Source organism: Borostomias antarcticus, assembly GCF_949987555.1.
Source record: "Borostomias antarcticus genome assembly, chromosome: 17".
Classification (NCBI taxonomy): domain Eukaryota; kingdom Metazoa; phylum Chordata; class Actinopteri; order Stomiiformes; family Stomiidae; genus Borostomias; species Borostomias antarcticus.
The window spans coordinates 17,026,056-17,049,059 of record NC_140250.1 but is presented as its reverse complement, the minus strand read 5'-3'; the positions used below and the strand labels follow the sequence as shown (position 1 = coordinate 17,049,059).

At 43.7% G+C, this 23,004-nt stretch overlaps 2 protein-coding genes across 2 annotated transcripts in view; both read right to left on the bottom strand.

Moving 5' to 3' along the window:
* spegb (striated muscle enriched protein kinase b) overlaps nucleotides 1-14,132 on the bottom strand; it is a gene marked incomplete at its 5' end in the record, with an annotated part of 39,818 nt that extends 25,686 nt beyond the window's left edge. The window contains 6 exons of the mRNA XM_084451508.1: nucleotides 283-465; nucleotides 657-800; nucleotides 964-2,540; nucleotides 2,820-2,865; nucleotides 4,304-4,390; nucleotides 13,697-14,132. Of these exons, the coding sequence (XP_084307634.1) occupies nucleotides 283-465; nucleotides 657-800; nucleotides 964-2,540; nucleotides 2,820-2,865; nucleotides 4,304-4,390; nucleotides 13,697-14,132 (2,473 nt within the window). The remainder of the gene's footprint in view (nucleotides 1-282; nucleotides 466-656; nucleotides 801-963; nucleotides 2,541-2,819; nucleotides 2,866-4,303; nucleotides 4,391-13,696) is intronic.
* Nucleotides 14,133-18,470: 4,338 nt separating this feature from the next.
* Nucleotides 18,471-20,126, bottom strand: LOC311320298 (C-X-C chemokine receptor type 2-like; the record flags this gene model as incomplete). The annotated part of the gene is made up of 2 exons (XM_084452030.1): nucleotides 18,471-19,555; nucleotides 20,120-20,126. 2 exons carry the CDS (start codon nucleotides 20,124-20,126, stop codon nucleotides 18,471-18,473), a joined length of 1,092 nt encoding a protein of 363 aa, XP_084308156.1.
* Between the last annotated feature and the right edge of the window lie 2,878 nt (nucleotides 20,127-23,004).

Genomic DNA, 23,004 nt, shown 5'->3' with positions numbered 1-23,004 from the left:
GATAACACTTAATCTTTCAGTGAAAATAACTGATCAACCGTCAATGATGTGACTCGTTTTCACTTCATCCTCTCATCTCTCTGAAGCAAAGTATACAAATAAAACCTGTTAAAAGCTAAACCGCGATTAGCATTCCAGAGAGCTGTTGTGAAAGTAGAGGCTATGGGCACTTCTTACACTGCATCTATCACTATCAAGAAAAACAAAAGTTACAAAAGAAACTGTAATGCTATCTTACTGTTCTAAACTGTCATAGAATGTCCCATGGAGCATCACTCTTACCTGCTTTGATTGAAAGCGTGGCACAGCTGGACACTTTGCCCACTTCATTGACTGCTGTTACACAGTAGGTTCCAGCGTCACTTTGTTTAGCCCACTTGATTAGCAAAGTGTGTCGCTCTCCTTCCACCTTAACCACATAGTCGACGCTGCTAGTGATCTTAGTACTGTCTTTTTTCCAGGTAACTAGATGAACACAAACATATGCAATTGAGGTCTTTTGCTAACTTCAATATTTGACATTGCATGACAAAAAAAGATATCTTTGAGATATCAGTTGGCTTATAATACAGAAATATAATCAAGATACTAATTGGCTCACATCTAAAAAGCCTTGAAAGTAGAAGATGAGGTGGACATAGATATAGGTAGCTCACCTTCAGGAAGAGGGGTCCCAGCGATGATACATTTCAGAAGCACTTCGGTACCTGCAGTCGCCACCATGTCCTGAAGAGGAAACTCAAACAAAGGGGCCTCCAATGGGTCCTCTCCTGCAGACACGTACGAATCATCTGAAGAATCTGCACGGATATCAAAGATCGATCTGAAATCAATTTACTGAAAAAAGTGCCAAGGTAGGCAATTGTGCACAGATATCAAAGATCAGTCTGAAATCAATTTACTCACAAAACGTAGGCAAGGTTTCTTTATATAAATTAAATATAGTCATAAAAATAATCTCACCTAACTCTGGAGACAGGGGTCTAGTGCGACGCCCTCTTCCTTTGGTCTTCTGGGTTTGGACATCTTTGGAAACAGGAGCCCTTTGAGGCTGTTCGCGCTCTGCAGGAATGTCCTCTTCCATTGGCTCATCTTCAACAATGATAGTAGGGATGTTAAGCTTAGGGGCAGACTTGGGTAGCTCCAACTCCATCTTCTCCTCCAATGGGATGGGTGGGTCCATCAGCCTTGGAGCTTTTGGTGGCCCTTGGGCAGGACGCTCTTGTATGATGGTAGGTTTTCTTTGCACTAATGGACTTGGAGGTCTCTTTTCTACTTTTCTTAGTATGAGTTCAACAGGCGTCTTCCTTCCCGACAACTCTTCCTTGGGAGATGTTTGGGTAGGAGATTCTTGGGCGTGTGGAGATTCTGGCATTCGAGATATCCTCTGCACCAGGGGACTTGCTGGCCTTCGTTCCAACTTGCGTAGCGCCATATCGGCAATGTTTCTGCTCGGTGATTCTGCCCTTTGTTGACGAGACGCTGCTGGTGAAGGAGACCTCTGGTAGATCTCTCTGACTGGACTGACTCTACTTATCTCCCTTATGGAGCGCTGTCCCGGTAAGTCAGCCAGTTGCATAGACTCTGGAGTGACTGCTACCTCTCCTAATCTATTGATTGTTGTAGAAGGACGCTCAATCTCTTGGGGTTGGGACGATGGCTGCTCATGCAGCTGCATGCTTGCTGGTCGTGGTGATTTTGGCGGTGAGATTTCTCTGGGCTGTTCCTTTTCTTTTTGCTCCTTCTCCCATTGGGCACGTTCCCGTTCTTGGAGTTTCTGGAGGACCTCAGGAGGAATAGGCTCCAGTTTCCTCATAGGCTGGCGCTGCCTGCCCCTCAGGGATAGTTGTTCAGTGGAGAAGGACTTCTTCATGTGAGGTTTCCCCACGAGCTTTTTGATGCGTTGGAGCTCTTCGGTGAACTTATTCTCTATGTCCTGAACCTTCTGGGAGTAGCGAGGCTTCTCTTCCAAAGAGGCAGCCCTCTGCCTAAACATGGACCTCCTCTCTGCGGCATCCTCTTTCAGAGCCTCTCGTAGGTCTTCCTTGGAGCTTTCTCTTGAGATGCCCAACCGGCTACCTCCGTCGTCCGAGTCGACAGACCCGGCGCGGTTGAACCCGGCCCAGGAACGTCCAGAGATGGAACCCTCTGGAGGGTCAAGGCTTCGCCTTCTCTCCTCAACACCACGCACTTTCTCAAAGATCTTGGAGCTCGCTCTTGTGAGTTTGGGGGATGGTCTGGCTGTGAGGTCCTTCCGGGAGTACTCGCTGACAGGGGTCTGAGGACGGGAGTCCTGGGTGCTGCTTTGAGACACGCCCGCTGAGGATTTGGGCTGCTTGACCTTCTGCTCATACTCCCCAGGGACTGTGTCTTGGTAGTCAGTTGGCACCACGACCTTCTTGCGTGGGGTGAGGGGTGTAGTTGGGGTGGAACCAGAGCGGCTTGGCATTGGAGAGGTGGAAGGTCGTTTGATAATTTTGGGGGAGGAGGGGGGGAGAGCCTGAAGCGGAGACTCCCTTAAAAAATCTTCGGATTGACTTCTAGAAGGAGATAAGAATGGTCTGCTAGAGTTAATATTTTACAAATAGGAGGAAACGAAGATGGGACAGATGAAGAAAACACAACAATAATATTTTTTGCACAATTGTTTTTATATTGATGTACTGTACAGATTGATTGATTGATTACATTTACAATTAAAATACACATACTGTACATGTATATAGCTCTCCATGGTAGTAAATTCATTACAATAAATTGTCAAGGATGACACAATAAAGTGCCATACTTGTTTCCTCTATGGCTCTTTCTGTGCCTACCTGGTCGTTTGGGGTGTTGTATTCTCATTGTCTCCCCAACTGTCTCCTGAGAGGGATGAGAAATGGAACAATAATCGTAAGCACACAATCAGAATTAATGTTGACTAGAAATCGGCATATCTGTAGTCAGGGTATTACAGTTTAGTGGCTTAGGTTAGGACACACATTGATCAATGTATGCCTGCCAAAAGAAGAACAATATCCACATCCACATACTGTACCCCTGGGGAGAGCCCTCTTATTTACTCTTACCTCCTTCCATTCGTGCAATAACCTATGCCGCTAAATAGTAACAGTATTACCATGTAATTACATAACATATTCTGTGTGACTACAATGATTTTACTATAGGTACTACTGTTCAGTAACATAGTAAATAATGGCATCTTTAAAGTAAAGTATGTGTTACCAGATATTTAAATTGCACTGTGCATTTTTCAGGATGCAGTAACACATTTTCCACATGGTAACAAGTTTGCCTTCAAACCAAGATGGATAGTTGTGAGTAATCTTAACCTTGAGGCAATTCTTAGCAAAATCCATAGCAACCTTGAACAGAGTACACATTTTCTCTCTATTTATAACAATGCGCACACAGCCCTCGGCATGATTTTATGATGTAGAAACTGCAGTGTGTAAGATAAAAAATGAGCGATTCTGACCATTTTTCAGCAAGTTGAAGTTGACAGTGTTAATATCAACGTCATCCCAGCTGCCCTCACGACATGCAATTTTACCTTCCAATCAAGACGCAGGAGTGTGTATGATGCTCTTAGCCTTTCTTGCTCTGAAAATTTAATTTAATGTAATTTATTGCTCTATAAATGTTCTTAGCCATTAGACAAATATATTCCAGGAGCTTGCTCCAGGTTGCCTGTTTTAAATATCTGTGTGGTTTTTATGGCTCTATGTGCTACTAACCCTGTTCTGCCTTCCCTCTCCCTAGTGCCTCTCTCTCTCCCTCCTATCTTCTAACCAGGTCCAGTGGATGCCCCACTGTCACCAGCAGACCTCCCGGAGTCCGATAGATACCCCCGTCTCTGCTGTGGATGTCGTAGCATGTCCGTAGGATGTCCTCTCTCCTATGATGCTTTTTTAGCCTCTCTTACTCTGAAATGTAATTTAATGTCATGTATTGCTTTATAAATGTTCTTAGCCGGTAGACAAACATACTCCTGGAGCTTGCTCGATCGCCTTGTTGAGAGGGGTCAGGGAAGAATTTTTACAGCTCACTTTTCTGGCCCCCAGGTGATTACTGTTTTTTTGCTTCCCTCTGGAATATGTAGAGAGTGGGTCGTATGCCCACCTCCCTTGTTCTCTGTAAAGCGCATTGTGTTGCCTCTGGGTATGAAATGCGCTATACAAATAAAGCTTTGATTGATTGATTATGATTATCCTGAGAACCATCTTGAAAGTTGTTGAAATATAGAAATGTAGTGTTCTGTAGATGTTGTACATCTGGGGAGAGGATTGAATGGGAATACCTGCATGCACAGCCTGATCCTGAAGACCCAGGCCCTCCTCCTTGGTATCATAGGACTCTTCACCTTCATCTTCTGTCGTCTCTGAGTCTACAAGAGAGATGCACAGACAACGTAAGTCTTGTTAGTCCCCAGGGATTGAACAAGGTAATTGGAGGGAATACGAAGCAAAAGACAGAGATGAGAGAAGAGTTTGACGTTACATTGGAAAGGTACCATCAGGCCTTGAAGTGCAGCGTACATGTGGACAGGTAGACAATGACAGGTAGGTAAAGAAACCATAAGGACACCATTATAAAACGACAAAGCATGAAGCATAGTTACCATTATTGTGCTTCCTGCACTAGAGGAAAACAGCGTTTCCACAGTGGAAGCAAGAGGAAGCACAGAGAACAGTGTGGTTACTATAGAAACCAATTTAATGCCTCCATCTTTTTTTCAATTACTGTCAGCTAGCAGCTGGACCAAGTAGGCTTTCTAAGACACTCCAGACATACTGTGATATGCTAAACATAATGAATTGAATTACCTTTTTTGGAGTACCGGAAACAAAATGACAAAGCATTTCTTTATCAGGCTTATCAGACTTTTATTCTCACATGGGAATAAAGCACTTATAAATCGGATTCCCTTTGGCTATGTCTTCAGTAGATAAGGGATCAGCAAAACACAGCCGACCCCACAGCTCTGGTCCAGGGCATAAGTAAAGCTGTCTGCTATTCACTCCGTCTGCGATTCAGACTCTACAAATAATATTATCTCATTGCTCACCAGAGTTTGGATGGTTTTGGAATAACGATAGCCTTTTCTCTGCGGTGGCTAGACTTTCCGTCTCCCATCTTTTACATAAACAACTTTTTTTGCACTTAAAGAGCACATATCCACAGCATAAAATGGCCGTATATTTTCTAAGTTGTTCAAAGGGCTTTTGTGAGTAATAAAAGTATGTTATATGTAGAGACTGAAAAGTAGACAGAGTGAAAAGCGGTAATGAAGAAATATATGGTCCCTGACACTAACACCCCGGACCAGACCTAAGCCAATCCCAAATTGCGGCTGACTCGATAACAGCCCTACACAGCATCTGAAAAACTTCCCTACTAAACCGTTGAGGCGATTTGAAACCGTCCACTGCTCCACCAAATCAAAGTTATGGGTCGAGCTCAGAATAGATGTAGCTCCACTGAGTCATCAGTAACTATGCAGCTCTAAGATGTCCACCTCATCGTGGGAGAAAGCTCCACGTCAAGCTTCCTGCTTCAGACCCAGAAACAAAACATCTGATGTGAATGTATTCGGCAACTATTGCAGTCAACTATCATGATGATGATCATGATGATCATGACTATTCCTTATGTAAATGAATGCAAATGTTTCACCGTATTGGAAGATTAATTTACAACTTTATTGTAACTCAACTGTACTGTCATGTGAATCACTATTCAATAGTTACTCCCAGCTACACTGGCTCAATAGTAGTATCGTTTTCTCAGGTGAAAGAGTATGACCAAAACATGCAAAACAATAGGGGGCAGAAAAAACAGATTTAAGAAAAACAGACGATTAAAGTTTGGTCTGCAAGGAATTTATTGATACTGTACTTTCCCATGTTATAAATGCTACACTACGCACAGTAATGGCAAGATTTGTTCAAATAACCTGTTTCTCTTCAATCCAAACACGCCATGAGCTGATGTTCGAAATGGTTTGTTTGAGCGTCCGGCTCTCTGAAAGGAGAGAAAAATATGGGGACGAGTTAAAGCAGAAACCATGCATGAAGTCATTATCGCCCATAATCTTCCATCCCCATCCCCATCTTGAATGATTCTGCTAGAATGTGTATGTGTAATGTATTGTTATCAATATATCAATACATTAACATACAATATATTCTCTGTCAGTTTTGTTTGGGGACAATCCATTGAAACTAGTGTTGATTCAGTGTGAAGACAGTCACTCAGCTTGACTGGCATGCCACAGTGAGAGTTATGACGCCAGGGCCAGCAAGCTTGTGTGACGATATGGAGGTGTCATGACCACTCTGTCTTTCCAAGACCCTGTGGAACATGCCTCCCTTGCCCAGCCAGCAAACATCAGGGATCCTGTTACATTTTCCAATATGGCCGACATAGGCTACGTAGCCGGCTACTAAAACCAGACTGCCCCCCCCCCCCCCCCCAAGTTCGCTCACAGCCTCTGACTTTAAGAAGAGGAATGGGTTCAGCCACGTCTAGAATCATGTCAGCATTTGCAGAATATCGTCTAGAATCATGTCAGCATTTGCAGAATATCATCTACCTGACAGAGGTTTTTAATGGTTGTTGTAAAACTCAGTGCTTTTGTCCACATCTTGACATCTTGCATACTGTAGGCTATCCACAGAAATAACTGTAGGTTGTATCGAAGATAGTAACATTTAGCCTATCTGAGATTGTGATCAAGGCAAGTAAATGCAAGGTAGTATCAGTACACTCTGGGAACTGAGAATCAAGATGCTACTGTCTTGGCACAGGTCCAAAGTGGTGGCTAATTATCTGACAGCTAGGCTATGTCAGTAACTCACCATTCAGAGTAAATATCTATCAATCAGCAACTTGCATGCTCCACAAGTACTTTTCAACTCGGTCAACTGAAAATATATCACATTGTATTATAGGGAATGAGGGTTGAGAATGAGAGTGCCTTGTGTACCTCTATCATGCTTCATAACAAGTTCAAAGTTCATCTGGTGGTTGTTCTATTTTTTGTCATGCGCTGCTTGAATGGCGACGATCCAGATGGCTGGATTGCTTGATCATTTTAATCATATTCATAGGGGCTTTGGTGAGCACTTTCTGCACAGCTGCAGCAACCTGTCAACATCTCAGTCTCCAAGGCATCGAAGCCAGGCATTCTCAAAACAGGCGCCTTGATTGCTGTGAGGTAGGCTACTCATGCATGTGACTATAACCTAGCAGCGACACATATTCTGTAGAACATATCACAAGCAGCACTACTGTAAATCAGTGTAGATTAGTCCCTTCCCATACTGAAAATGTCTTGAACATGGGATTATAGAATATCGTATTATATACAGATTATACAACACAGTGCAATACAATAATGGTACTGGACCTTAACTGATCCTCAGACCTTATGTCTGAATTAGCCAATCAAGGTAGAATACCAAATAGAGGGAAAAAGTTAAAATAAAGGTAACTTGGATTTACCTGGGGGGTTTTCTTTGACCTGGTTTTCTTCATTGACGCGGAGGGTCTTTGTGTGACCATCTTGGGTATGAAGTTCCAAGAGGGATATCCTCGTGAAGCCGGGGGTTTCCATGCATCATTTTTGCTTAGCCTACCTGATCATTTTTTATAGAGACATGAGTAAAACGCTACCATATTTCTATACATAGTCTGCAATCATTTGCCATAGGTTGATTCTGATCACATTATGTTTTGGGTTGTTTTTTTGCCTCAGAAATTCCATTCAAGCAAAAGCAATGCAGAAAAGCATAGGAACGAAGGCACTTAGGTCCATTACATAACAAGTTGCTTTCAGTGTCGGAGTGTCAGGAATTCTGCCGAGGCATCGCACTTGTGAAAAGCCCCGATGCTACATCTGCAGGGAAGATAAGCCAGGAAGCAGCGCGCGATCATCAGCTTTTGAGGAGCTCCCGCTCACAATAATAGGCAGCAACAGTGTGAACATTTCCCTGCCGTGTGATAGGCTATAGGCTACACACGGGATGATCGATTGAGAAGCGGGGGGGGGGGGGAGGCAGCCCTTCAGAGATTACTCCCAACGGTTGACATTTCCCTTTTCTTCCCTCCCTCTGTATTCTCCTTTTGTCTCTGAAGCTAATATTCCTCTACTGTTTTAATGAGCCAGTCCCGTTTGCATTGGGTAGCCTGGCACAGAACCCCCTCACGCCTCCGCATCACTACTATTCAGTGACAGAAAACAAATCACTGGTTTTGTCTTAAGGCTAGTAGCCTATGTAGCCTACAAGTAGGCCTAGACTAGCCTACTGCTTGGTTGCTCCCAGTAATCAGCTATTTGGACGGAATATAGGCTAGTAGCTATCATTAAGGACTGAGAAATTAGATATGGGAAGTTTCAGACCACTTTGCACTGATTTTCATTCTCCTAAATAATTCATGTAGCCTAATTACAACACTGGCTGTCAATCACCCTCACCGTCTGTCATGAATAACTGAGTGTGGGGATTTCGTACTTAAGGGGATAACAGGCTAACATTGCATGGCAACACATCTCACTGCACCTCCGCCTCTACGGTGCCCTGCTGAATCAATCCACTGAGCCGGGTAAGCTCGCCTCGAACATCTCCATTAAAACAGCACCACTGTTCACACGAAAAGAACAAAGAAGTCAGGAGACCCACACGGACACCTACACTAGGGGAAATCGGCAGGTTTCTTCACACAGCGAACAACGAGGTAAAACAAATAAGCACGTAGGCTAGGACTTGGCCTATTGCATGTTTGAAAGAAATCATTCATGCTTTATTGGAAGTGTGCTTTCGGTCAGAAAATTGATTAGGCTAATTTAAATCGCCTCTCCTCAACTCTCTCTCTATACCATTTGATCCTCTTGAACTTTTCCATCGCCCCTCTCCCCCCCACCTCTGACTCGCTGTTCCCACCTCTCATATGTTCAGAGGAATGGAAGCAATGGGCTGGAAATCCCCGGTGCCCCTGTCAGCGTCTCACCCCGGGCACTGCTGCCGAGATGGGCCTCTTCTTCCGGCTCACAAACCGTGACACTTGCTATTAGTCCTTCAACAATGATAAGAAACATTTGAACCCGGTGATGGACTAATAATAACACCACCTCCAATGAAGTGGAACTATATCAAATGTAGACTATTATGGATGGAAGAAGGACATATAAAATAAAGTATAAAGGATTCAGCTTTGGTTTAGTTTAGCAGGTAGGCTACACTTTGCACTAGTGCATGTAGGCTACAACTGTCCCACAGTTCATGAAATACACGTTTACATATTTTAATGTGGTTACATTTCCCTAAAGTGCGTAATATTGCACAAATTGCCAACCCGTGTGAAATCATTTGTATTCAGCTCACAGCTGTTTTCAACCTGAGCGCCAATACAGAGCAACAGGGGAACTCATGCTTGGTTTGACACGGCTCAGACGCTCAGACCATCAAGTGGAATTACAAACCGTAGTCTGTTTTGACATACAAAATGTGTTAGTGGGGAAAAAACGTCCATTTCCAATAGCCTACCACTGACGTTCTTGCACAGCTAACATTTTGAGGAAATATATTATAACCTGAAATGTCACTCATCTTATGTTCCAAGTGAGGACTGCCATAGGCTAGGCTACTGATACACAAATATTTGTCACACTCGCGTGTTGAGTGATAAATAATCCCTTTGAACTGAGCAGGAGACCCTGCCGCTAAGTGCTTCTCTGAGCAGTTCTGATAAGAATTTGACTGAAGCAAGATTCGCCTCACGTGCGCAAGTAGGCCTTAGCTCTGACGTGGCGGCTTTAATTAACTCGCAACACAATGTGACACTATGTAGCCAGGGACTACGGAGATCTGGGAGGAGCTAGCAGACACTTCAGCAGAAGATTTTTTTTCTAACACACTAGTCCATGTTGTTATATTTGTAATAATGCAATTAAGCTCCATGACCTGACCTCTTGACCCACACTTTCATTACCGAGGCAGAAGGGGGTTTCAGAACAAGAAAATAGATTATATAGTTAATGCTGACAACAGTAGAACATAAAAGCATTGCATGTATGCCAATATGCTAATGGTAAGCTACCCAAATACTACCCAAAAATAAAAGCCACAGTTCACTCTAAAACCAAAGTTTGTGTGTGCTTTAATCTTGCGACCGAATGAGAAAATTAACATTGACATTTATCCTTTCAATTCATTTGAGACTAAGGCATGTAGCTGGATCAAAACAACAGGTGGCATGGGACCTGGCATCTCCTCTCAGCATCAGACAACTTTTGGAGTTTTTACCTTTTGTGAGAACTGTCCTTTAACTCTCCGCTTACGATAAGAGAATCACAAACACAAAAAGTGATGATTTGAAAGATAATGGTGCTTTGTGAGTTTATATGCCAAAGTGCCGCTGGTATAAGTGTCTTTCCGTTTTTCCTCAGACCAATGATCAGACTGAGGACTGAGGTTGTGATGCTCATGTAAGGAAGGGAAGAATGTCATAACATAACTGGGCCAGGGCTGTATCCCAATTTAGGATAAACAGCTTCTCTTCCTTAACTTTGTATCTTTATAAACATTCATTTGTAATCAGGTCTAGGCTGGTAAGGACAAAATGGTGATAGGTAGGGGATTTCCCCGCATGTGACTTTATTAGCTACACCTGTCAAGCCCTCTCATATCTACCAAGTCTCATATCTCACTCTATCAAGGAAGAGAGCATGCCCTGTAATCTACAGTCAATTTACAATACAAGCTGGCCACTTACCCCTTACACGTTTATAAATGACACTATCAATATCAAAAATGCTCTGCAGTAATTAATTCATCCAATGTAATCAATATATAACAACATTGAATGTTTATTCTAGATTATACTGCCAGTTTGAGCAGTTGTTTGCGAAACATTGACCACTGATTTGTGCCGAGAGTGGAAATATTGCTGGTGTTGTGTTGGACATGGTCCAATGGTCCAAATTCTCATTTAGTAGTACTAGCTGGATGGAGTGTGTGTAGCCAGGTGTTAAATTGTCACCTGCAAAACTAGAACAAGCTGCTCGCTCTCTTTTGACAATGCAACATGCCAATAGCAAAACTGCTTACATTTTGCCAAAATCTTTAACAACCAGTGGGCTTGTGTCAAAATGCTCTCCATATCACCATTCATTCTATATCAATAACACGATTCACTATTAGAAATCATCACCCATTGCATCTGCAAACAATACAGCTTTCTTACTTACAGTATATACATGAAGTCTCCTCTTAATAGCCTCCTGCTAATCAAATTTAAATTCCTGCACATGCACATTAGCAGGCTTGAGAGTGAAGCTAAAATATAGAATGGAGTTCTACAGGTACAGCAGTCAATGAGACTCAATACAGAAAAAAAGAATGTAAGGAACAATATGTTGGTCAGTGTCATGTTGCTGTCATATGTTTTTGACATAATCAGGGTTAGGTCCAGTAAGGCTCTAAAATACCGTGCAGAGCACTGGCGATAGGAATCAAATGTGGCAACAGGTAACCACCCCATACTTCAAGATCCAAATTCAGCATTGCTAAACCCATGCTCCTCTGCCCAATAATCCAATGGAGTGTACTACTGTACATCCCTAGAATCTACAGTATAGAGATATCAAGGAGCCCTTGGCGTTGGTTTGGGTTGCAATGGGGAGGATGCAGAGTAAAATCTAAATGTAACTCTTTCCTTGGTCATTCAGATTACTTGGGATAATAGAGACACCCCTTCCCCTCAAAGCCTCATAGAGGGTGGGGTCTAAAATTAACTGTGATGTCTTCCTGTGTAATACGAGAGACCGTGGCCTATTAACATCACAAAAATCTGAGGCCTGGCACATTCCGTGGTATAAATAACTGTGGAGGGATGAGATGGTGGTCGGTGAGGGGGAAGGAGAGAGAGAGAGAGAGAGAGAGAGAGAGAGGGAGAGAGAGAGAGGGCAAAAGAGAGAGAGACAGAGAGAGAGAGCTAAGGCACCAGTGATGAGTGATAGGACAGCTGTAGGTGAGTCGGTCACGATAAAAGTCTGCAATGTTGTGTTTCAAGTGAGGACAGAGAGAGAGAGAGGCTGGAGTTGAAAAGTTAAAACTCTATCCAAATAACACTTTAAAGGTCTTGTCAGGGGGTCGTAGAGGTGTTGGGACTCATCCACTGAGCGTGTGGATCAGGCACTGCAGTTTCTCTGTGAAGACACATGGAGACTGTCCCGTCAGCAGGGTCGTGTAAAGTCACAAGAACACTAATCAGTTTCAGAAACAACTTCAACTGCAGAAGAGACTGTTTCAGAAACCAAAGCTGGCCAAGAAACAGATTGCATAGCTATGTGATGTTTTTCTGAGGTGGAAAATGTATCGGCATCCTGTGCTAAAATGTTAGCCCAAACCCTGTGCATGTTGCAATGACCATGGACAGTCAAGACTAGCAATTGCCAAATTATAAAACATTTGATTTTTGTGTTGGGTTCCTGTCTTCTTCCTGTGTGTTCTTATGTCCTTCTATACAGTAGATGACTGTGCTTCTATTACTGGCCTATTTCATTCATCTCAATGAATCACCTGTCACAGCAGCCTCATGAAAAAGCAATTGCATTCAAAAGTGCTGTTGTAGATAGATACAATTAAAACAACAATTAAAAAATGGTGCCATATTGAAATATTTGACTATATCAAATACCAGTCAATAATTAATTTAGTCATACAATATAACCTATACTGTTGGATGCATACATAACTCTACGTATAAAGTCTCTGTAATGTAGTCTCTACTTTTGTCACCATTTTAATGCGTTAATTTCCTGTCATCCCATAGCAACTATACAATCCACACAATCCAAACATTATGGAGCTTGACCAGAATGTGTTTGTCAAGAAGCTTAAAGCAAGCTACAGTTCCTCTGCGTTAGTCCCTGTTGAAGTGGTACTGTCTGATAAATCAGCCGTCTAGTGAGAAAATGAACACACTGTCACTTTGTGTTGATCTAAACCAGAACTGCCACAAAACCTTGTCTCTCACATCTGTAAAATGAATAAATTATTTAACTAACAATCAATCTGAACCCATGGCCAAACAGGAGTCTTTTGCAGAATGAATGATGCACGGGGAACATGGCCGCCCAATGTACAGTATGTGCTCCCTGTTTAGGACTATATTGATTAAAGACAGTACCTGCATAAAAGGCTCAGACATACACTATGTAGATTGTATGTATGTATGTACTCTCTCTCTCTCTTTCTCTCTCTCTCTCTCTCTCTCTCTCTCTCTCTCTCTCTCACTCACTCTCTCTCTCTCTCTCTCTATATATATATATATATTGCATGTATATATTTTGTACTCTTCTATGTATTTTCTTTACTCTGATCTATTCTGTACAGTACATTGTTGCTGCTGTAATGGCCAAATCCCCCCCCTCTTTCTCTAAATGAAGGACAGGTCATTGGCCAACTCTTCCATTTGTGTTGCCTAATGACCTGACTAGGCAAGAAAGATGACCCTTGACTCACACCTGTGTGCCTCTGGCATTTAACCAGCGACGGCACGAAAATATCCCCAAAAGCAGCTTGCAGGGCCTTGTGTGCCAAACCTTCACGCTGAACAGAACAGAGCAGCGGTTGAAACACATGAGCTAGTAACACAGAAACACACTTTAAGGAGTCCTGGGTATTACCTTCCCCCAGATCCAGCACAGCCAGCACGGCGCTAGTCCGAACCTCCCCCAGGTGATTGTTGGCAATGCAGGTGTAGAGACCAGCGTCGCTGGGCTTGCAGTCCCTGATCCAGAGACCCCCGTACTCCTGGTTATCCATATTGAGGAGGTCGTCGTTGTGGTACCAGTAGAGGGATGGCTGGGGGTCCCCGGCGACCCCCACTTTCAGACGGATGTCGCAGCCGGTCCCGACGGCGGCGTTCCTCATTTTGCGTATGAACACGGGCGGGGTCTGTGTGGGGTACGGGGCCGCATAGCCCGCTCCGGGGTCCGGGACCACCTGGTCCGGGCTGGTTTTGGAGCGTTTCGGGGGTATGATCGGGCTGGGGGGTGCCGCCCCACGCACACCCTCGTCGGCTCCTTTCTTAAGGGTCATCTGGACCTCGGCCTTTCTCATTGTTGCAAAGGTTGCTTGGGGTTCTGGGTCCTTAAAATCACAACTAGGAAGGGTCCAATTGTGGGCCCCAGTTTCTATTTCTTTGGAAGCCTGAACACTAAGCAAGTCATCAATTCATCATACAAGAAGAATAGATTTGTACTTGGATTATAAGTAGGTTTACCATCTAGTCTTGAGCTTTTTGATCTACATTGTGGACTACATCTTCTAATACCAGAGTAATTTTACACAGCCCTTTAGAGGCTACAAACATTCTAGAATTTTCTCATATCAATATGACACTAATGCAGCCAAATGTCATTCATCAATTTGGATTTTAACAATTACCTTCAGATTGCTTGAACGAGAGGGGTTCTGTCAATTATCACGACCCTCCAAGTCCAATTGGGAGACAAAAAAGTGTATTATCCTTGCAATTATAAGCAGATAGAGCAGTGCTAACTCTCCTGCCCAGTGGTATTTTTAGGGCAAGACCCAATGGATCATGTTGCATTAACAGCTCCCCGTCTTGCCTTTTGGAAGTGCTGGCCTCTGCTTCTCACCCCCTACCTCTTCAGGTCCCTTTCCACCCTCGGGTGACAGTCTTCCACGACTAGAGACGCAAAAACTCTCGTACTGGATCGTTGAAGCGTCTCTTCTCTTACTCCGAGAGTCCCTGAAGTCCTGTTGAACTTCCGCCCCGTTTCTGATTCACTGCGCATCAGGTCCCGAAACCAAAATGTATTCACGTTGCCCCCTGTGTCCCACGAGCTAAGCTAAGCCGTTTCACTCATGACTACCGCCCCCCACACACCACTGCCAGTCCAGGTCCTCCAGGGAAATGACAGCCTCGGCCCCGGCACGCATTAGAATGACAGCTGCTTGCTGCTTCCCAGTCCCCCCACCCCAATGGCTCCGACCCCCCCCTTGTCATTTTTAGCCAACCCTGTGGTCCTGGGACCATGTGGGACAGGGGCCACAGTGGCGGGGAGGAGAGGGGAGGGAGGAGAGGGGAAGGAGGAGGGAGGAGAGGAGAGGGGAAGGAGGAGAGGGTAGGGAGGAGAGGGGAGGAAGGGAGGAGAGGGGAAGGAGGAGAGGGGAGGGAGGAGAGGGGAAGGAGGAGGGAGGAGAGGGGAAGGAGGAGAGGGGAAGGAGGAGAGGGAAAGGGGAGGGAGGAGAGGGGAGGGAGGAAGGAGGAGAGGGGAAAGGGGAAGGAGGAGAGGGGAGGGAGGAGAGGGGAAGGAGGAGGGAGGAGAGGGGAAGGAGGGGAGGGAGGAGGGAGAAGAGGGGAAGGAGGAGAGAGGAGGGATAACTAAATACACAATTGACCAATTATATAAGTACCAATCTATACAGTATAAAGATAAGATACCGGTATGGATGGATTACGTTTATGCTATTATTATTATTATTATTATTATTATTATTATTATTATTATCATCAACACTGTAAATGAGGGAAACCTCAGTGCTTTACGAGTATAAACAAAGGTTTTGAAAGGAGATACTTTTGTTTGCATGTACATGTACCTGTATGGTTATGTTATACAAAAGCTATTCTGACCCACTAGATATAGTGGTGCTGTATATAGTACATTAGTTAGAGTCATGTCTTTTCCCTGACCGAAGCAGAGAGAACAGTCTGTTTCCTGGGTGGCCGAAGCCTTCAGGATCTTTGGCCTTGGTCTTGCATTTTCTGGTGTAGATGTCCTCGAGGTGAGGGAGTGGCTTTCCTAAGGTTCGTTCAGCTGACCGTACCATTCTCTGTAGGGTCTTGTGCTCCTGTGTGTTGCTATTCCCAGACCAGGTGGTGAAACTCCCAGTCAGGATGCTCTCGATCATGCATGAGTAGAAGCTCCGTCAAATCTGGTGGGACGCTCTGAATTTCCTCAGTTGTCTGAGGTGGTTCAGTCTGACGTGCTTTCCTCACCACAGTGTCTATGTGTGTTGACCATGTCAGGTCCTTGGTGATCTGGACGCCAATGTACTTGAAACTGTCCACTCTCTCTACAGGGGTCCTGTTGATGATTAAGGGGGAGTAGTTCCTTTCCTGCTTTCTCCCAAAGTCCACTACCATCTTTGTCTTGCTAACATTCATTCAAAGTCAAGAGGACTTCTAATTCGCTAAGACCTACTCACAAGTGATCCGAACATGCCTCCTCCCGGCAATCCGATTCATAATCGCGTCAACTTTTTGGAGAAATAGCTTTTATAAGATATATAGCCTTAATCGTGAGGGTATTATGGTGGAGCTAGAGAGGGATGCAGTCACTTCACCAACAAACAGAAAAAAGATGAGATTATGACAATGGTAACTGGCCATGGTGATATGTGCTATGCAGCACAGATATAGGCTACTGTATCAGCTGTATTTCTAAAAGCACTGAATGGTCTAGGGCCAAAATATATTTCTGATCTGCTGCTACGTTATGAACCACCCAGACCTCTCAGGTCGTCTGGCACAGGCCTTCTTTCTGTCCCCAGAGTTAAAACAAAACATGGAGAAGCAGCGTTCAGTTTTTATGCTCCACATATCTGGAACAAACTTCAAGAAAACTGGTCTGGGGGTCGAGGTCTGCTGCAACTGTTAGTTCTTTTAAATCAAGACTGAAGACTTTTCTTTTTGCTGCTGCTTTTTATTAAATCAAAAAAGTATTCATTCATACACTGCACTATAACTTTTATTCCTGTATTTTATTTTTCCTGCATTTTTTGGCTTTTCGTTTTATATGATCTTTATGTGGCATTACAACAACAAGAAGACAAGAAGAACAGAGATGGTACAGAAAAGATGAAAAGCAAAAAATATACATACATTAGTAAAGAACTTACAGTATATGTACAATTATACAAAATAATTATCATAACTGCTGAGCCAAACAGCAGTCACAGACTACAAAGACTCAGTTTTCACAGAGGAGCCCTGATTAATCGAGAATCCCTCACAATTTATCATAGAAATATAGCAATATTTACATGTTTAATGATTTTTTTTTGTTTAATGATGTTTTTACGAATCAGTGTTAAAGTCACATCACACACTTTCAGTTGTCAATTTATGAGTACATTTCTCTAAAATTATATATTTTCCTCAAAATATCCAGACACTGAATGTTGAATGGCTGACTAAAGTTTTTAACCACAGGGTGGCACTCAAGTTATATTAGACACACTTCAATATGACACTTCAATACACTACATTCTTTTCTACAAAAAGACCCCCAGCCCACAGACACACCATCTCCCACCCCTACACTCTCACACCCTCTGTCACACACACACACACCCTCTCCCACCCCTACACTCAGACCCTATCAGTCACACACACACACCCTCTCCCACCCCTACACTCTCAGACACTATCAGTCACACACACACACACACACACACACACACACACACACACACACACACACACACACACACACACACACTCACCCATAGGCGATCTTACCCTCTGAGAGTAGGGGGGGCAACATTTTGACGTGAGAAAAAAAAAACTGTTCTGCCATCCCATCCCATCTATTTACAAAGAATGCCAGTTGGGAACAGTATGCTAATAAGAAATCCGTATGACAATTCAATATGCACAAAGTTTCAAACTTCATCTAGACACCACAAGCATGTCAAAATGACTTTATGACCGAGCACTAGGCCATACCCAACATCACAACATCAAACTGCAACTGCCTGCTGGTCCTAGCTTCCTCGCCGTTCTATTAATACATCCATGTGGTGAAGTTGCTAGTGCTAGCTTCGATAGCCTCTGGAGCACTTCTGCATTCGATTGCACCTGCTGCGGGGTCATTTTGAGTGGTAGCCTCTTCATTAGCATTGCCAGTTTTATTTTCTTTTTTTATGAAGAAGTGGTCAATTGTTTTTATAGCTCTTTTCGCCATTGTGAGCAGGTTGTCTAGTTGTAGCTTGTTGAGCACTGAGCAGTACAGTCAGATCTCATTTTTTTGCGGTAACAGATCAAACCGGAAATAGGTGAGGTCGACGGACGAGTTGTGCCATTGGTGGATTATGATTTTTTTTTTTATTAAGGTAGCCTAGTTTAAGTAATAAATACACTTTTAAAATGAATGATGACCTAACACAAACTGGTACAAACCACAATTATGTATTTAATAATTGTGTTAATTAGTTAAAAAAAATAATATATATATTTTTTATTTTTTTTGAATTTGAGCAGAGTTGGGCTGGCCAATCAGGGGGGGCACTTGCCCCCCCTGCCCCCCCTATAAAATCGCCCATGCACACACCCTCTCCCACCCCTGTGCCCTCAGACCCTATCAGTCACAGACACACACACCCTCTCCCACCCCTGTTCTCTCAGACCCCATCAGTCCTGTTCGATCACATGACCGTGGAGGTGGCCTCGGAGGACTGCGAGATCCTGCTCGCCCTGGACGCCGAGACTCTCTCCAGCACGCCCGACCTCCTCAGCACCTGCAGCAGCCTCTTGTGGAACTTCTGCCCCACGAAGGCGTACAACACGGGGTTAACGCAGCTGTGTAACAGCCCCAGGCTCTGGGAGGCGAACATCGCTTTGTCCACCACGTTCCTCGCTTGGCAGCTGTCTGCCACCACCTTGGCCCGGAGCAGGGTGTCCACGATGACCGCCAGGTGGTAAGGCGTCCAGCATATCAGGAACGCCACCACCACGGCCACGATGACCCTCATGGCGCGCTGCCTCTGGAACCCTCCGCGGGTTCGTAGGAGACGTGCGATGGTGACGCCGTAGCACGCCAGCATGACCCCCAGCGGGAGGAGGAAGCCCAAGGTGTGGCGGAGCCCCCTGGTGGCCAGGCGCCAATCCTCCGCCGTGCTCGGGTCGTAGTACTCCGCGCACACCATCTGTTTGCGGCCGTGGGGGACGAAGGTGTCGTTGTACAGCCCAGGAAGTGAAAGTATGCCCCCGATGAGCCAGATGGCGCCACAAGCACCCCAGCTGACCTGGCGCCGATTGGCCTTCCGCGTCTCCATGGCTCGTACGATCACCAGGTAGCGGTCCACGCTGATACAGGCCAGGAAAAGGATGCTAGCATAGAAGCTAACTTCCTGGAGGAGGCTTACGATTTTGCACATTACGTCACCAAACACCCAGCCCTGTGTGATGGAGGTAGCCCAGAAGGGGAGGGTAAGAGCCAGCAAGATGTCGGCCACCGCTAGGTGGAATAGGTAGAGGTCGGAGGGGGTCAGGGCCTGCTTGCTAGAGCAAATCACCAGGCACACCAGCAGGTTCCCGGGAATAGCCGATAAGAAGATGAGGATGTAGAAGATGCATACGACCACATAGACGATGAAGGAGATGGAGGAGGGTTCACAGGTTAGGGTTTTGACGTCCACCACGAACTCGGAGCCATTGAAATAGTCAGTGTAGTTGAATTGGTCGTAGAACTCGCCAAAGTCGTCGAAAACCAAGAAGGAGGTGTTTGGGTCTGAAGAGAAAATTGTAATTGAAATTATAAATCCTCAGTTTCAACTGAAACATAACATAGACAAAAAGCAGTGGTCTGTGTGCAGAAACAGTTAGTTATTTTACAATAGAGTAAAGTGGGTGTATACTGTACCAGTGATGACTGGTGGCACATTTTAAAGGAGGGTGGGACAGTATGGGACGTGGGGGAGGGGGGGGGGGGTTCATTCTTCTCAGATGTATACTGTACATACACTTCCATGTTCAAAGGAAGTGTGAGCAGTTGTAAAAACAATATTAGCCTACAGAATCTGACGTCTCACAAGTCAGGTTTCATCAACACATGGAAGGCTTAAGATTTACTTTCCATCACACTGTTACTTGTCTAACAAATTGTACTTCAATTAGATACTGACTTCTTTGGGTTATCATATGAAAAGTAAACACCAAAGTAAATAACACATTTTTAAATAATATATTTTTATATATGTAAGAAGGGAGTGAGAGAGAAAGTACGCCAGTCTGGTACAGTATGTGTTCTATGTAATTACACAATATCAGAAAATGAACACATAAAAATGCTCACCTGTCATGTTGGTATCTTGCCTTGATCTTGAAACGATTGTGTCTGCCAAAACTTGACAAGCAGTCAGGGGAACATCATAAGTCTCATCTTCCGTCATCAACCCCCCCCCCCCCACCACCTCCAGCCCACAGGTTCCTCTTTACCAGTCTGAAATGATGTCTGCTTTTATGAATTGGTCCCAATATTGGAAGGACCTGGATTTTTTCACTCCTGACAACTGTATATCATGTTGATGTTCCATATTTTCTGGTGTGTAAAAAAGAAAGTAGTGTGCTAACCTCTTGTGTGCTAAGAACTATAGGCTTCAGATGATATACATCTTTTTTGTAAGATCTGTTTATAGATAGTTTCCTCTAGTAATCTCTCATGTAATGTCATTGTTCTATATTTCCCCTGATATTTCTGCACAGTAATCAAGCACCTCTTTTCATTTGGTAGCACAGAATGAAATCAGCCTGTATTTGCCCTCAAGAGAGATTTTGTCTTCAGTGGATGTTTTCTCTAAATAATTAACTACTTCTAATGTCAAATGGCCACAGTGACATACAGTAGAAAGCAATCCTGGGATGATTATACTGTGGCCAAAATATAATTAATGCCTTTTTCTCTATTTTGAAAAAAGTGTCATCCACATTCCTGAAAACGGGTGGTCATTAAGTGTTGGGTTCAAATTCTTCACAGTGGCACTTCAGTATACAGGAACACAACCCATGACTTTACTAAAAGAGTATGACCAGATGACACCATGTGGCAATTGACAAAAGAACATAATGCTGCTTGGCAGAAGAATAACAATGAAACTGAAACTGACCAATAGGAAGGTGCAACGCAAATCAGCCAAGGACTGACCTTGAGTTAAGCAATGCTCCATCACAGCACGTTTTTTATTCAAAAACAATACATAACACATGCTCGTATACATACACACACACACGCACACACACACACACACACACACACACACACACACACACACACACACACACACGCACACACAGAGAGATACAGTTGAAGCTTTGATAAATAGGCTATAGACTCACTTAACCTTGCCTATAATGTATGACGCAGTCTATTTGTAGTGGTACAGTCTTACATAGGACATGCGATGTTTGCAACAATTGTCTTAATATTTTCTGGATCTTATTCTTCATAATTATCATGACTAAAAATCTAATGTTATCAGTTGATATGGTTACAATGATTAAATCACCGACACAAAAATATTCCGGGGTGGTTTTAACTCCTGATCTTTTAAGGAACTTCCCAGCTCATGACTGGGGCATGTTGACATGTGGGTCTCTGTACGTTTCCTGCTCTACTTCTCATCTGCTAAACCCTCCTGTCACATGTTGTCACTTGGTCTACATTACCACATCTATACTGCACAATATTATTTTGTTACCAGAGTGAAGACATTTTTTGTAAGATGAGAGCCTTTTCTCCATTGACTGCAAACTGCAACTAGTTCAATACTGGAACAGTCAGTGAAATTATGGTCGGTCTCTATGTTTCAGGTTCATGGTAGACAGACCACAAATTGGGCTAAATGTCCAAAATAGCACACTACCTAAAGTTATAATGTAGTATATATGCTATGCATATCATATGTGTGTATAATACTGTGCATCCGGAAATAATTCTTATCCCTTCACTTTTTCCACATTATGTTGTTACAGCCGTATTCCAAAATTGACTAAATTAATTTTTTTCCTCGAAATTCTACACACAATATCCCATAATGACAAAGTGAAAAAGGTTTTGTCATTGACATTTTTGCTAATTTATTAAAAATAAAACTCAAATATCACATGTGCATACAGTAGCCTATGTATTCACCCTTTACTCAATACTTTGTTGAGGCACATTTGGCAGCAATTTCAGCCTGAAATCTTCTTGAGTATGACACTATAAGCTTGGCACACCTATTTTGGGGCATTTTCTCCCATTCTTCTTTGCAGATCCTCTCAAGCATCAGGTTGGATGGGGAGCGTTAGTGCACAGCCATTTTCAGATTTCTCCAGAAATGTTCAATTGGGTTCAAGTCTTTACTGAGGAGTGGCTTCCATCTGGCACTCTACCATATAGGCCTGATTGGCGGAGTGCTGCAGAGATGGTTGTTCTTCTGAAAGGTTCTCCCATCTCCACAGAGGAACTATGGAGCTCTGTCAGAGGGACCATTGGGTTCTTGGTCACCTCCCTCACCAAGGCCCTTCTCCCCCGATTACTGTTTGGCCGGGCGTCCAAATTTCTTCCATTTATGAATGATGGAGACCACAGTGCTCGCTGGGGCCGCCAATGCTGCATACATTTTTTGTATTCATCCCCAGATCTGTGCCTCAATACAATCCGGTCTCGGAGGTGTACAGTCAGTTCCTTTGACTTCATGGCTTGGTTTGTGCTCTGACATGCACTGTCAACTGTGGGACCTCATATATACAGGTGTGTGCTATTCCAAATCATGTCCAATCAATTGTATTTACCACAGGTGTTCTCCAATCAAGTTGTAGAAACATCTCAAGAATGATCAGTAGAAACACATTTGCAAATATATATATATATGTATATATATTTTTTTTTACTTTGTCATTGAGGCAATAACTCATGAGAGGGTGTGTTATACGGGTTGTGCTGCGGTCATACTGTAGGCATGAGGCACAGCCGAGTGCCGTCGACCAGCACAACCCGTGGTATATTGGCCATATACCACAACCCTCGACTGTATGTTTCTATTATATAGGTAATATACTTTAGTCAAACATTTCCAGGAGCTCAATCCTCTCGTTGAGTGAAGTCAAGGAAGAATTATCGTTAGTTTTCCTATATTGACTCAAAAAGGTGAACTGTTTTTTATGCTTCCCTCTGTAAAATGAGTGGCAGGGTCAGAA